Source organism: Ursus maritimus, unplaced genomic scaffold (assembly GCF_017311325.1).
Source record: "Ursus maritimus isolate PB19 unplaced genomic scaffold, ASM1731132v1 scaffold_2, whole genome shotgun sequence".
Taxonomy (NCBI): Eukaryota; Metazoa; Chordata; class Mammalia; order Carnivora; family Ursidae; genus Ursus; species Ursus maritimus.
Genome location: NW_024424452.1, coordinates 10,496,490 through 10,511,872, shown reverse-complemented (window position 1 = coordinate 10,511,872; position 15,383 = coordinate 10,496,490). Strand labels below are relative to the sequence as shown.

Below are 15,383 nucleotides of genomic sequence, written 5' to 3'. Positions count from 1 at the left end.
ATTCAAGGCTCCAGAACCCCCAGACCACCCCCCATCCCTCCATCCTTAACCAGGCCCCACAGCCCCGTGGCTCACCTGCCTGCCTTTGCTAACACGAGCCTCCTCCCCCGGTATGCCTCCTGAGCGGGTTCCGTTCAGGCCCAGGTCCTCCTTATTCCATCCCCAGACCATCCAGCCTGTGGGGGCTGGCCTCCCCAGAACTCCCAGCGCCCGGCATCCCGCAGTGAAGGGCTCGGCCTCGGGCCCTGGAGAGTCACTTCAAGTCACTTGGCATTGTGCCTTCATTTCCTCGCCAGTGAAATGTGAGTGAGACCCCGCAGGAGGCTCCGGTGGATAATATGCCTGGGCCCCCAGAAATACTCAGCAACCGAGAACTGTTAACTGTGGGTGTGTGATGACCCTGACCCAAGAATGCTGTGACAAATGACGGTTCACAGCAGGCAGCGTCCCCGGGGAAAGAGACTCTGGTTTAGTCAGAAGTCCCAGATTCCAATTCCCATTACTGCCAACCCTAGCTGTGTGACCCTGGGCAAATCGATTAACCTCTCTGAGCCAAATAGGGAAAACTGTGTGATGTGAGAGTCAAAGGAGATTATGTGTATGAAAGAGCCCAGCACCCAGCCCAGCAAAGGCAGGACTCAGCTGGGGTCCTGCTGCTACAGAATTAAATTGATGGGAATGTATGAGACTTAGAAAAGAGATTTGCAACCGTGCGTCACACAAGAAGGGTTTGGTGCCTGACTGAGCAGCCAGGTCACTGAGTAGAAACCAGAGGGTCGTAATAACATGGCATGAGAGCTGGCTGTTTGTCTAGTTGGTGAAGGCAAATCAGAGGCTGGGGGTCTGTGACTATGGCATAAACAGACATCCTGGGAAACAGAAGATTCTGGGGGCAGAAGGAGCTCAGGGAATGGGCCAGAGAAAAAGGATCTGAACAGGAAGGCAGAGGTGCTGGCCCAGGGTCACGGCCAGCCTGGAGTCACTGTAAGAACCTAAAGATGGCGTTGGGGGGGGGTGGAGTATGGATGCATGTCATGACATCTGCCCTCTGAGCATTTCTCCTAAACTCTCCTCCTGAGGCCTCGGCAGGGACTTCCGCATCTCTGCCTTCGACCTGGGAGCAGCTCCCAAACCCGTCACGTCCCTACCCTCGAATCTGGTGCCACGCCTGGCCGCTGCGATCAGCGCAGGACACAGGGAGGTGGCTCCTGGCTGGGCTGTGCCACCGTAGGCCGTGGCGTGCCAGGGGGACCTGGACCCAGCTGGAGTTGGGGCCTCGGGTCTCAGGCCAGGATGGGGGCCTGTCACGGTCCCCACTGAGCACCTGCTGGGCCGGCAGTTCAGACGGATGGCTTGAGGTGGCCATCGACCCCGCACGAGGCCCTGCCGAGCCCCTTTCCCTCTCTGGGCCTCAGCTTCCCAGCTGCACAACGTGGTTGGGACTAGATCCCTGTATTGTAATCGGCGGCACGCCTCCCAGTCACCCCGGGGAACATTCCCCGATTCCTACAGTGCACCTTCTCCGGCAGAACCATCGTACCAGACGGTCTCCCAGCTTCCTGTGCACTCAAGGGTTCCAAGAGACAGTGTCTGGCGCAGGTGGGCCCTCCCCCCACCCCACCCCCACCCCCAGCCGGTCTCGGCCATGTGGCCTGCCTCCCCCGCTGGTCACACAGCGTCCCTCTCCTCCGCAGGTGGCTTCCAGGATCCCACTGGCTGTCCTCTCCTCCTGGCTCCAGCCTGCCCCTCGTCATCTCGGGCTGATGTGACCCGCTCAGCCGTGCTGCGGCAGGGCCCCCTCTGGCGGGCACCCGCAGGTTCCCTGTGGATCCACTGGGCGGAGGGCACTATACCCCCTCTGGGTGGTCAGCTACGGACTGCAAGCCACCTGGACAGGATCTGCCCACAGACCCTGGTCCCCGAGAGGCAGAGAGGTGGCTTTTTCAGCCTCCGCCTTACCTGGCACCTTGGCGTCATTGCAGATTTCTGCAAAAGGTCTAAAAGAGAAAGAAATGAGGTGGCAGTTAGAAAAATGGGCTTTCCCCTCTTCCTTCCCACCTCCCCCCTGAAAATGGGCGACAGCTCTCACGAGAGGAGATGCTGCCACGGCCACTGGAGCGTGAGTAAGACCCGGATGGAAATGGTGAGCATTCCCCCAGACTAGGCAGTGTCGTCCTGCCAGGCCAATCGCCCCCTGGGGCCCGGTTTCCTGGTCTAGAAATCGAGGGTGTCGTCTGACCAAGTGATCAGAAATGTGTGCCTAGGGGTCCCCAGCTGGCTCAGTTGGTAGAGCATGCGGCTCTTGATCTCGGGGTCGTGAGTTCGAGCCCCCTATGGGTGTAGAGATTACTTAAATCAATAAACTTAAAAAAAAAGTGTGTGTCTACATTTATGGAAGTGGATATTCGTCACAGTATTATTTTTTTTATATATCTGTTAATTTTTATTTTATTCTTTTACTTTTAGCGTTATTTATATGAATGCCCCTCCCAAATGAGATGCAGCCTAAATGTCCATCAGTCCAGGACATTATGGTCCATGTAATCAGATGACTGGTCAGTCACTAAGGGGAATCCTCAGGGACATGGATAACGTTCCAGCGTGTACAAGACAGCCAGACCGGAAACAGCAAGCTTTATTTACCATCTATAGATAAACACTGTAATGATCTCAGTTTCATTAGCCACAAATAAAAATCTAATAGACATTAGAAGAAACGTGGAAATGGGGAAGGAAAGTTCCAGGATGTCTTTGGCGGTTCTTTCTGGGAGGTATAGACATATATATATACCTACAGATAGGGGGTGAGGTGGGCGTTTTTTGCTGTGGTTTCTTGCACTGTAAAGGAGTTACCTCAGGGGGTGGACGGTAGCTGGGAGGGAAAATACTTTTTATTTGAAACCCTTTGGAATCATTTCATTTTTTTGGGACATATACAAATATTTTAATTTTAGAATAGCTCGGGGCACCTGGGTGGCACAGTCGGTTAAGCGGCCAACTCTTGGTTTAGGCTCAGGTCGTGATCTCAGGGTTGTGAGACCAGGCCCCGCGTCGGGCTCCACGTCTAGCACAGTCTTCTTGAGACCCTTTCTTGCCACCCCCCGGCGCGCTCTCTCTTTCTCTCAAATAAATAAATAAAATCTTAGAAAAAAATTTAAAACATCTAGGGTAGGGGCGCCTGGGTGGCTCAGTCGTTAAGCGTCTGCCTTCAGCTCAGGGCGTGATCCCGGCGTTCTGGGATCGAGCCCCACATTGGGCTCCCTGCTCTGCTTCTTCCTCTCCCACTCCCCCTGCTTGTGTTCCCTCTCTCGCTGGCTGTCTCTCTCTCTGTTGAATAAATAAATAAAATCTTAAAAATAAAAAATAAAACATCTAGAACGCGCACAGGGAAAAAGTTAGAAACGAAGGCAGCACGGTGCTAGTCCTGAAGAGGACAGACAGCTACAGTTACGGTTACCTTCTTGTTTTCTCCCTTTTCCTGTTTCCCAAGTTTGCTGTGTGGATTCTCTTTTTATTGGGGTATACCTTTTTAAAAAGATTTTATTCATTGATTTATTTGAGAGTGAGACAGGGAGACAGCACAAGCAGAGGAAGGCGCAGGGGGAGAGGGAGAAGCAGGCTCCCCGCTGAGCTGGGAGCCCGCATGGGGCTCGATCCCGGGACCCTGAGATTTTGACCTGAGCCGAAGGCAGATGCTTAATGGACTGAGACGCCCAGGCGCCCCTTTATCGAGGTATAATTGACATATTATATCATATTCGTTTCAGGTGTTCAACATAATGATTCCATAGTTGTATATATTGTGAAATGATCACCACGATAAGTCTAGTTCACATCTGTCCTACGCTTAACTGACTGAGCCACCCAGGCGCCCCGAGAAGATGGTCATCTGGAAACGAGGAAGTGGGTCCTCAGCAGACCCTGAATCTGCCACCACCTTGCTCTTGGACTTCTCAGCCCCCGGGACTGTGAGAAGTAAATGTGTGCTGTTTCTAAGCCTTCTGGTCTGTAGTATCGGGTTACAGTGACCTGGATGGACTGAGAGAGCTCCGTTTGCCTCCCAGCTGACCCACCATGACTTACACCCGCCCTTTCCTCGCCCTGGGTATCGGTTTCCTTATGCTGAAGATGAGAGCGTTAAGCTGTCTCCTGGATTCCGGGCAAGTAAGAGGCGTCTGTCTGTCTGTCTCCGTTCTTGTCTCCTGGCTGGGCCTGCTTTGGGCATTTCCCCACGGGGTGCAAGCAGTCCCCTTCCCCATGGCCCTGGCCCACTCTGCCCGCCTGGCCCTGCGTGCTGGGGGCACTCACTGGAGCTGGTTGATGATGACCATGCGGACGTGCTCTCGGGCCTTCAGGATCTTCTCCAGCCGGTGGATGTCATACGTGTTGGGGTTCCGGAAAGGGATGTCGTCGGGCAGGCCCGTGACCTCCACGGCGTCCGGGCTGTCCCGGATCAGTTTGTAAGGGACCAGCACAGGCCGGTTGAGGCCCAGGGCCTCACCTACAAGACACAGTGGGTCAGCGCAAGGGGAAGATGTCTCCTGTGAGAGGCCACGCCCTCCGGGGAAAGGGCTGGATCCTGGCGTGGTCCAGCTCCGAGGCCACCATACTACAAAGCTGAAAAATCAGTACACACACACTTTTTTTTTTTTTAAATCCACATAGTAAAACTGTAAATCTAACACCCAGGGCTGACAATAGAACAGGCACTCTCATGCACGCCTGGTGTGACGTTAAGAGTGCGTACCAGGAACTGATCAACGAAGATGTGACGTCTGCTTAAGATCTATTACGGAAGAAAAACGACAAAGTCCTTTCTTAAATTATTTGTGGATGATAGGACAGGGTGTCTTGGTGTGTTTTCAAAACTTCGGAAGCGTGTACGTGGACGCAGAAGTCAGACTGGCAAAATGCTGGTGATCACAGGGGCTGGCTCTGGGTGACGTGCTGGGTCACGAAGGCCGTCCCCTCACTTTGGTCTGTGTTTGAATTTTGATTTCACGATGACAAGTGAAAGAGACGACCTCACCAACCACCAGCAGAGTTGCTTCTCATGCTCAGAATGAAACCCCAACTCCTCGTTAGGCTGCCCACCCCTCCCTGTGCATCGGGGAGCCCCCCCCACCCCAGCTCCTTACTCAAGGCTCTCTGGCCTCCTTGCTGGTCCCCAATCACCCAGCTGTCCCCTCCGTCTGGCGAGCTTTTCCTGGAATGTGTGTCCCCTCCTGACATTTGAGTATTGAGTATCAGCTAACACGCGTCCCTCCTCCCAGGGGCCTTCCTGCCCCGTCCCCCAGGCCCAGCAACCCCTATCCTGCTACTGTTTTGTCTCCTCCGTTATCACTCTCTGAAATTTTCCTTAAAAATACTTATTACTGTCTGTCTCCCTGCTGCAATGCAAAATGGAAATAATACTAAATTCATCACAAATAAAGCATCTTGCATAGCTTGGCACTCAATGATCTAGAAAGCTCGACTGTAACCATATTATTGTTATTATTATTTTAAGATTTTCTTTTATTTTTAAGACTTTAAGTAATTCTCTACACCCACCATGGGGCTCGAACCTGTGACCTTGAGATCAAGAGTTGCACGCTCCCCCCACTGAGCCAGCCAGGCGCCCCGTAAACTTATTATTTGTCCCAGCTGGGCTCCGCTCTGGCACCCTGGATGCCTTCACCTAGCATTGCATGGCCCTTAACTATTCCGTGACCACCTCCCTGCCCAGATTCTGAGCCCCAGGATGGCAGGGATCGGACCCCCTCTCCCGGAGTCCTCACGGCTAAGCGTGTTGGGCAGATGTACAAACAAGCACTTGGCCGTGAGCCATGGCCTCTGCCGCACGGCCCAGCTCTGGAGGAGCGGAAATGCTGACGCCATCACTGCCCTGTGCGCCCCAGACGGGTCCTTTCCCCTTCCTCAGACGGGGAAGTGAGGGGTCAGCTGCCACCAGCCATGGGCAGGCCAGCTGTGGGGACCTGGAGAGGCCAGGCTGGCTGCAGAGGGAGGAGGGGCTGCCAAGGAAGGCTGGCCCCACAGACCCGGCCCCAGACCCTAGTCCTCATGCACTGACCGTATTTCTCATTGAAGAGCTCCTTCACCTGCTCGCGGAGGATCACCTTCTCCCCTAGTCTGTTGGCGTCATCTTCATCTAGGACAGGAAGACAAGGGGGCCGTGAAGGTCGGCACGGGCCGGCCCCTGGACGGACTCCCGTGGGGCAACCCCCGCCCCCCGCGTTTACTATCAGGAAGCCTTGTTTCTGGCCTCGGTTGTCTGTTTATCAATCCTTCCATTCCCCCCCTTCCCTGAACAGCTTCCCCAGTACAGGAGACCCCCCGTGTCGGGCACGGAGCACTCTAAGGCGGGGGAGGCGGTGAACCCGCTTGGAGGAAGGAATTCCCCTGCAGCGCCCACCCGCAAGTACGACAGGAGACATGGGGCAGGAGTCGGGGTGCCCACCGCCACCTGCAAATCTGGGCGGGCTCCCTGGGAGAGCAGGCTATGTGAGTGCGCTCTCGGAAGGCAGGCGGGGGCTTCTGATGGATGGGTGGGGTGGGAAGAACTGGCCCAGGCAAGGGCACCAGAGGGTGAAAGGTCACGGCTTGGCTGTGGCTGAAGCATGGGGTGGTGCCAGGGACGCTGGCTCAACGGAGCCGGGCTGTCAGAAACTCGCCCCGGCTGCCTGGGAGATCCTGAGCCTGAGGCTCGTGACCAGGGAGACAGGCACGCTGTGGGAGCAAGAGGGCTGCACACTGTCCCCACCCCGGGCCCAGGACAGACCTCTGCGGGTACCTGCTGTTGGACCCTGGGCTCCCTTCACCCCTGTCCCCGGTCTAAAGGAGCAGTGGGCCGGGTGAGCCCTGAGACAGGGCCTGGGCTAGACTGGGGGATGTGGGGAATGGGGGAGGTGGAAGGTGTGAATGGGAGGCGGGGGTCCTGGGGCAGAGGGGCCTTCGGGCACGTGCCCTGGGCTGGGGAGGGAGCTGGGGTTCCAGAAGGGTGCCCTGGGCTGGCTGGGCCTCCAGCAGACGGGGTGGGAGTGGAACGGAAGCAGGCAGGGAGCCAGGGCCTGGGAGATGCGGGGCAGAACAGACAGAATGGGTTTGGGGAGAAAAACAACTCCTGTTTTAATCTGGAAGATCTCACAGAACTCAGTTCAAGTTTGCAGGCCAACTCAGGAACTGCGCCTGGCGGGCCGGGCTCTGTGCCGCTCAGTGTCTCTGCGCCCGCCGCCAGGAAGGAGCCTCCCTCCCCAGTCTGGGGCCCCCCCCTCACTGCCTGCTGCCCCTGCTGCCCGGGGCTCCTTCCCCTGCCGCCCCGGGCTTCCCGATGGCTGGCCGTGCCTTGTGTGGTGCCGGTCATGCCCACGCTCCTGCCTCTGGAACGAGACCTGCCATCTCAGAGTTTCTGCCTATGTCTCTTCAACCATGACCATCCAGCCACCGGGTGGCCCTGGGACCCTGCAAGATGTCAGGCATCCCCTCCTCCTGTGTCCCCCAGATAATGGCCCCATCAGTCGGGCCAAGACACTGAACTCAGCCCCACTCAGAGCCTTCCTTCTTCCCACATCCCCCCCAACATGGCCCTTCCAGATAGTCTTCAGGACCCCACAGCGGCAAAAGTCGACCTGACCCTTCTCCAGGTCCTGAGTGGACAACCTGACAGAGTCCTGGGCCCAAGGGCCACCCAAAGCCCAGAGGTGGCAGACACTGTCCATCTCTCCCCTGCCACCAGGCATTGCCCCGGTGGCCGGGAATCCGCACAGACGTGGCAGCACCCACAGGACAGGGAAGGAAGACCTGGATTCCCATCGGCGAGTGTCAGATGCTCTGTTTGGCAGCTTTCCTGGGCACAAGCACGGCCACCCCTCACCACAGCCGAGAACACAGAGGCTCAGAGAGGTCAAGTAACTTCCCCAAGACCACATAGCTGCTAAGTGCCAGGAATAGTCCATCTGTCTGACCAAGGGCCCTGGGTTCCCTGAGATCTCCGTTTCCCCGTGTGTAGAAAGAAGGGTTGATCTTCGGGATGTTTCTTCTAAATCTCTTGTCCTATCAGCTCACCGTCCTGAGTCTCTGTCTCCTCGGAGCCCGGGGCAGGGCGGACACAGCCGTACTCCACAAAGCCGGCTGGGTTGAAAGGCAGTGCACAGCCCCTCAAGGACGGGCCCTGTAAGCCGAGGTTGCTGTGGCTGGGGACACGGCCGTCTCCTGCGCATGCAGCTGTGTCTCTCCTACGCTGCCTTGGCCTTGAGGCTGGGCGGCTGTGTGGGTGGAGAAAGGCACAGACAGGGCAGGCCTGCGCCTCACATGGCCCTTGCCCTGGCAGAGGCCACCCCAGGCCCCAGAAGGGCATAGAACCTGGGCTCATGCCAGCCCTGCCATGCGGGGGTCATGGGATGTCCGCTCTTGGTGTTTCTGCTCGCTGTCCTGACATGGTATTTGTCCTGGCCAAAGATTTCACGAAGACCATCCCATCTGGATGGGGTGCTGCCCCTGGGCATTTAGCAGAGTACAGAAAACAGCCCCAGTCCAAGGCAGGGTATGGTGAGGCACGCTTGGTGACCCACTGGCCTGGATAACTATCAGTGCAGGGCACATGGGGGGGATCCTAACCTAGCTGAGAATCAGGGAGGACTTCCCAGAGGAGGTGACAGTCACACGGCCCCAGGCCCCATGGGGTGCAGCCTCATCTGTGTGTTGGGACTCCGGGCATCCCGTGGGTGCTCGACATATATTAGTCGGTAAGTCCTGCCTGGTCTGGGGGTGGGGGGAGAGCACCCCCCCAAATTAGGCTGTAGCTAATAGGGAGAAGTGACACCATGGGTCAGCCAGGAGGAAGCACACTTGGGTCCTGGGCAGAAAATCGGAACTGGTCAGAGAAGTGAAATGTCAGGAAAGTGGGACCTGGGCGGCCTGAGGGGCGCTGGCGGCACTGGGAAGTGTCCCAGACACCTCTCGAGCGTGGTGGGGGCCAGCTGCTGCTGGGTATTAAGCCCCTCCTATGTGCACAGCGTCAGGCCTCAGAAAGGATAACTCTTGGCTTCTCCCCCCTCTGTTTTTATGGATTAATTTTTAAATTTTTAAAATTTTTAAATTTTTTCGCTTTTATTTCATTTGGAGGAAGGGAGTTCTGTTCTTTCTCAAAGGGCACATTTTTGAATGAAATTGGTGAGGGCAGATTCTGGTGCAAGCTGGAGGGGCGAGAGCCCCTGCCCCATCTGGGTGCTCGGAGGAAACCAGAGGCAGCGCCTCGGGCTGTGTGGGCAAAGGCCAACCACAGGTGGAGAGGCCCCCGCCTGTCCCTGCTGGCCTGGGTGGCCCAGCCAGGTGGCCCTCTGGGTCGGCCTCAGGCAGGTCAGGAGACCCCTTCCTGACAGAACCAGGCTCCTTCCACCACTGTCGCACATTCACCATCCGGAGAAGGTGTGGCCAGGCCTGCCGGTCCCCAGGGACTGCCCCCAGGACTGCGGTGGGAGCTGCTGCCCTCGCCAGCCTGGGCTGGGGCAGGACAGGCCCTGGGGAAACCGTCCCCTCTGGGTCTGGTCTGCTTGTGGGCAAAACAAAGACCAGGAAACTGCCTCCGAGAACACGGGGTGGGGTGGGGCGGAGAGCGCGGTCACTGTGGGGCCGTGTGGGGCCTCAGCCATAAACCCAGTCTGAAGGGCAGCCCTGGGGCCGGGAGTTAAGAGTGTTTACTCTGCTATCTGACCGCTTGGGTTCAAATCCTGTTATTGGCTTGTGACCTTTTCTCCGAACCACTGGATTTCCTCGTTTGGAAAGTCACTACCACAACAGGGGAGACCAGGTGTGGCTGCCGTGAGACCCAAGTGCCTGGCATGGTCCAGGGGCTGGTTTTACTGTTCCGAAGCCTGAGTCACCAAAACCTACTCTGGGGGGACTGGGCTCCCCTGAACCCAGGCAGGCTCTAAAGGACACCTGTGTTTGCAAACATTTCAGAATGTTCTCCATGTGGAGATGTCACAGTTAGGGCTCCATGTGGTGTGTGTGTCCCCCCAATGTACCTGCCTGAATGCCTACATGAGGCAGGGAGAAAGGGGGTCTCCTCAGCAGACTGCAAGGCAATCTTGATTCTACCCCTAATGCTATGTGATGTTTGGAAAGTCACTCAACCTCTTTGGGCCTGTTTCCACAGCCCTCAGATGGGAATCCTGGCCTGCCAGGAGAATCCCACGATGTCACATAAAAAAAGTTGCCCCCCCCCATCAGAGTCAGGTTGGCGCTGACGGAATTAGCAGACCAATGCTTCCGTTATCCTGGAGTCTCGGGGAATTAAACTTCACATAGGAGACTCTTCAGATAATGGAGGCTTATTCTCTCCCATCCCCTGGGTCTGTTGTACCCACTGTGGGCAGGCCATTTACTAAAATGCATCAAGTACCCCTTTCTTAGGTAGCACATGGTGGGGCGGAGTGGGCTGGGGAGGAGGACAGGTCCCCCTCAGGATCTGCCCGGCCGGAAAGTGCTGCACCCGCCCCCGCACAGTGGTGACCTGGGCCCCCCCACCCCCACCCCTGGGCAGCGACACCCTTCCAGGACAGGCCCACGCTGTCGGCATTTCTGCCCCCCTTCCTGCTCATTCCAGCTTATCGGTCTCTGTCACTCCGTCTGCTGTCTGTTAGCCTGAGGATTAACTGAATTTTGCCCGGGGGAAGAAAGAAACCAAGCTTATTAAATCACAGCCAAGCTAGGTACACAATTAGAAACCAGCAGGCTCGGGATGCTGCCTGCGGTGGCCCCACAGCCCTCTTCCCGAGCAAAGTGCAAGAACCCTGAGCAGCTGCTCTCTCCACCAGCTTGAGGTCCGCAGCTCAGACTGGTGTCTGTGCACTGACCACCAGGTCATAAGGGGCCAGGAGGAGCCCACAGCAAGGGAGGGGCTGCTTGCAGGGGGATGATTACCCCCTCCCCTCTCCCAGCGCTTCCGCGGGACCCCTCCTCTCTGCCAGGCCTGGGTGATCCACGCATCACTCAGACCCTCAAGAGAACGGGGGACCCCACTTTGATGGGACAGCTGCCCCCCACGTCCCCTGCTCGGGCTCTGAAGCTTGCACACCTCCCTTTCCTGGCTCTGGACCTTCACGAAAACGAGAAGGTACGCTCAGCTTCACCTTTACAGCCCCACTCGGCCCGGCACGCAGATGCAGCAGGAATTCCGTCACTGGTTTTAGAGGTGGAGAAACTGAGGCTCAGAGAGGCCACACATGCATGACAGTGGGGTGGACAGTCTCACTCCCGTGCCCGCTCTCACACACCCCAGAGAAACTTCTTCCATGTGCCAAAGGAAATATGGTCAAGAGCGCTAAGGGCACTCTTATTAAAAGGCAAACCAAGGAAGCCACCCGAGTGGCCAAGGACAGCACAGTGGCACTGTCGCCCGATGGAACCGCACGGAGCAGTGGACGCGAGCCGGCGCAGCGTCCCACGTCACTATCGCCTTACGTAAGGCCGAGTGAGAAAAGCAAGTCCAGACTTGACCCGCGAGGACACACCTCGCTTACAAAAGTAAAAAGCGGGCGCCTGGGCGCCTGGGTGGCGCAGTCAGTTAAGCGGCTGACACTTGGTTTCGGCAACTCAGGTTGTCATCTCGGGGTCGTGAGATCGAGCCCCAAGTCGGGCTCCTCGCTCAGCGTGGAGTAAGCCTGAGATTCTGCCTCGCCTTCTCCCTCTGCCCCTCCCTGACCCCTCTCTGAAATAAATAAATAAATCTTAAAAAAAAAAAAGTAAAAAGCAAGCAAAAGGAAACAATTTTGGTCTCGGCAAATATTACTCATAATAAAGCCACTTAAGAAATCAGTCTGAGAACAGTGACCGACCTTCTATACGTTAGATGGTTTTTTTCTATACATACATACCGATGAGAAAGATTAATTTAGAAATGAGGCCCAGTAAGAGGTGAACAACAATAACGATAAGACAGAACTATAACAACGTACTGTATTGTAATAAGTCAGGTGAATGTGGTCTATTTCCCTCTGCAAATACCTAACTGTAATGTGCTTCCCCTTCCTGTGATGACGTAAGAGGATAAAATGCCTACGCGGGAAACGAGGTGAGGTGAGGGACGCAGATGTCAGGACGTGCCGTGAGGCTACTACGGGTCTTCTGATGCTCTATCAGTAGGACAGTCACCTGCTTCTGAACCGCAGTGACCGCGGGTGGCTGAAACGCGGGAAACGAATCCGCGGATAAGGGGAGCCGGCTGTATTTGTTCTGGGAGAGAGGAGGGCAGGATGAGGGTGAGCATGGGGGGGCGGGGGGCATGTTATTGGCGCTGTTCTAATTCTTGGATGGTGGTGGGCTCGCGGGGTTCACTGCAGTATTAACAAGTAGACACGTGAGCGGGAATACGAACGAAGGAATAAAAAATGAACGCGTGCTCCGTGCCCTGCGGTACCCTAGTGTGGATTCTGGCACGTACAAAACATTAAATCTAAATCTAAAGCCCGGGGTTTCGTTAAGCGTATTGTACCGATCGAGGCTGGATTCTTACCGTTGACAATGGTACGCGGTTCTGTTGACCCTGCAAGGGTCAAAGGGTCTATCTGGGGATTCTCTGCAATCTTTGCAACTCTTTGGCAATGGAAAATGATTTCACAGTAAAAAATTTGTATCAATCAATGCAGCCAACAATCGTCACGTGCAGGGATGGTCAATAGCACAGTGGGTCCTAGACCAGGGATCAGGACTGATCTGGTCAGCGCATGAGGTCCAGTGGGGACGGGGAGAAGGGAGGGAAGAAAGCCAGCCTTCTCCCCCAGAGTTTGCTCAGACAGGGCTCTGTGCCCACATCCCTCCATCTCCCTTCCCTGGACAGGTGCCCCCTGCCCCTTCCTGGAGCCCAGCTTTGTGACCGCTAGCTGTACACAAAGGTCTGAAACCGGGGGCTGACAGGGGGCTTTGGCTGGAGCCTCCCCTGCTGGGGCTACCAGGCCCTTCCACTGCCCTCCTGGCAGCCGGACACTGGGGTGCAGACCCCACATCTGCTGATGACAAGCCCACCGGACACTGTGCCTGGAAATTTGCCCTTCATTCCTCACGACAAGCCTGACCTCCAGGTGTTATGGTCCCCATTTTACAGATAAGGATACTGAGGCTCACGGGAGTCAAGGTGACTACCCAATGTCACCAAGGCCACGAGGTCTGTGATCAGTGGTGCTAACAGTAAAACTCGGGTTTCTCTGACCCCTGGGTACTGCCTTCCCATCTGAGAACGGCCCAGCCCCTTCCCAGGGGCCTTCTTACAAACTTGAACCTGCCAGCCAGGCTTGGCACAGCAAACACCAGGTCTTCTTATAGGGGTTCACCTGGGACCCCGGCGCCAGCCACGGACATGGCCCTTCCCGAGGGAAATCACCTCCTTCTTTCTCCCTCCTCTCCCGTTCCTTCCTCCGAGGTCCCAGCTACGCGGTGGACTGACCCAAGGCCGGCCAGGCCCTGGGCTGAACTGTGGCCGTGACTGGCCAGGCACGGAATGCCGTGCACGGACCACGACAAGCTGGACAGCATCCCTCCTGGGAAAGATGGACAGATCGGGGCACTTGGCTGCAGAGGCCAGGACACAGAATGCATTTCTGCAGCATGACCTGGGGTGGGGGGCTGATTTCGAGGACACGATCCAGTGGTGGTACAACGGCAGCTCACGCTACAGCCAAACACATGACAAAGGTCGCTCCCTGTCAGCTGAGACTTGTCTGCTTTCAGCCATGTATGCACGATGAAAGCAACAGCGTCTCGATGCGGCCCGACTCCACGGACCCTCGCTCCGTAAGCAACTGTCAGAGAAATCGAGCTCTTGCACGCTGGGCACTGTTCTCGCAGCTCTGCGTGGGCTCGTTCCCCCAATCCTTCAACACCCTCTGTGGCCGGCCCTGTGAGCACCTCCACGGAGAGATAGCTACCTGGCCCGGGTTACACGGCGAGTGAGTGGGGCCGGGACTGGCCCCAGACTGCTGACCAGCTGGCACGAGGACAGTGTCCAGACCCAGGCTTGCGATCGTGCTGCCTGCTTCTCAGGACCTTGTGCCGCACGCGGGGGAGGGAGAGCGAGGCCCTCCTGCTCACTGCAGTTGTTTTCCTTCTCCTCCCCGCGCCCCCAAGCCCCAAACCCACATTTCCAACTGCCTCTCGGAGCACCTCTGATTCTGTACAACCCTCAACGGCCTCTCCACGGCTCCCTCAAACCTGCCCCTCCTCTCCGGGCTTTCTTCCCTGGGGTCCCCCTCCTGGTCGCCCAGGAGAGAAACCTTGGCTGCTTCCAGCCCGGGAAGAGGCTGAGCTGTGGTCCCCAAGCCGTCCCTGTCCTAGTCCCCCCAGCCTGTGACTATGTTTCTTTACGTGACAGCGGACACTGGCTGGTGTGACGAAGGCAGGTCTCGATGGGGACGTTACCCTGGATTATCCAAGCGGGCCCTAAACGTAAGCACGAGCGTCCTTCTAAGAAGGAGGCAAGAAGGTCAACGGCAGGAGTTGGGCCGACAGAAGCAGAGGTCAGCACGAAGAGCTCTGAGGCTGGAGGAGGGGCCACACGCTGAGGAAGGCAGGCGGTTTCTAGAAGCTGGGAAAGACAAGAGCCTCCAGAGGGAACCTGCCCTCTTGAGACCCTGACTTGACCCCTAAGACTCATCTCGGATTTCCTTCCTCTACAGCTCAAAGGGAAAAAAATACCCGTGTTGCTTTAAGCCACTACATTGGGTAATTTGGCCCAGCAGCCACAGGAAACCTGTGCCAACCCCACGTGTCCCCCTCATCCACAAATGCGGGTGGTCACCACGATGGGCCACCTTCCCAAAGAAACTTCTGGCAGGCCCAGCCCGTAGCCAGTGAGGCCTCAAAACTGCTCCTCTCACTGCAGTGAGAACGTCCCGCTTGGCCTCCCCAACACCGTTACCCTGCTCCGCAAATCGCATTGATCGTTCCACAGAGTCTAGGCGACCCTGTCATTCCTTTGCTTAAAACCTGCTGAGGACTCCGTGTTGTCCGTGGGGCAAACCCCTCTTCCTTTCCCCTGGCAACTGAGACCCTCTGTTGGGGCCACTTTTACTGTTTCCCAACTCCCTGAGACCCCACAGGGAACCTCTTCAGTTGTACAGAACACATATGGGGAACTCGGGGCTCCCCTACTTCACGGAGCATGTAGGGGGGGCCTGGGTCCTGCAGAAGGGCCACCACTGCTCGGTCCCAGGACCCCGAGATCACGACCTGAGCCAAAGGCAGACGCTTAACCAACTGAGCCACCCCGGTGGCCTGCTTTAGGGCCCTAAAAAGCAGCAACATACTCATGATTCCCCAAATTATACTTTGAGCTCCAATGCTCCCTCGGATCCCTGACTCATGTCTCCGAGTGCTACCGGAGGGGACTC

General features: G+C 56.7%; 1 protein-coding gene across 5 annotated transcripts in view; it reads right to left on the bottom strand.

Moving 5' to 3' along the window:
• Positions 1-15,383, bottom strand: part of GTF2IRD1 (GTF2I repeat domain containing 1) — a 69,164-nt gene that overhangs the window by 1,642 nt on the left and 52,139 nt on the right. For all 5 annotated transcript variants that reach the window (XM_040634964.1, XM_040634963.1, XM_040634965.1 and 2 more), the window contains 3 exons: positions 6,074-6,151; positions 4,309-4,501; positions 1,960-1,997 (listed from right to left, as the gene is read on the bottom strand). In XM_040634964.1, coding sequence (XP_040490898.1) covers positions 1,960-1,997; positions 4,309-4,501; positions 6,074-6,151 — 309 coding nt within the window. The remainder of the gene's footprint in view (positions 1-1,959; positions 1,998-4,308; positions 4,502-6,073; positions 6,152-15,383) is intronic.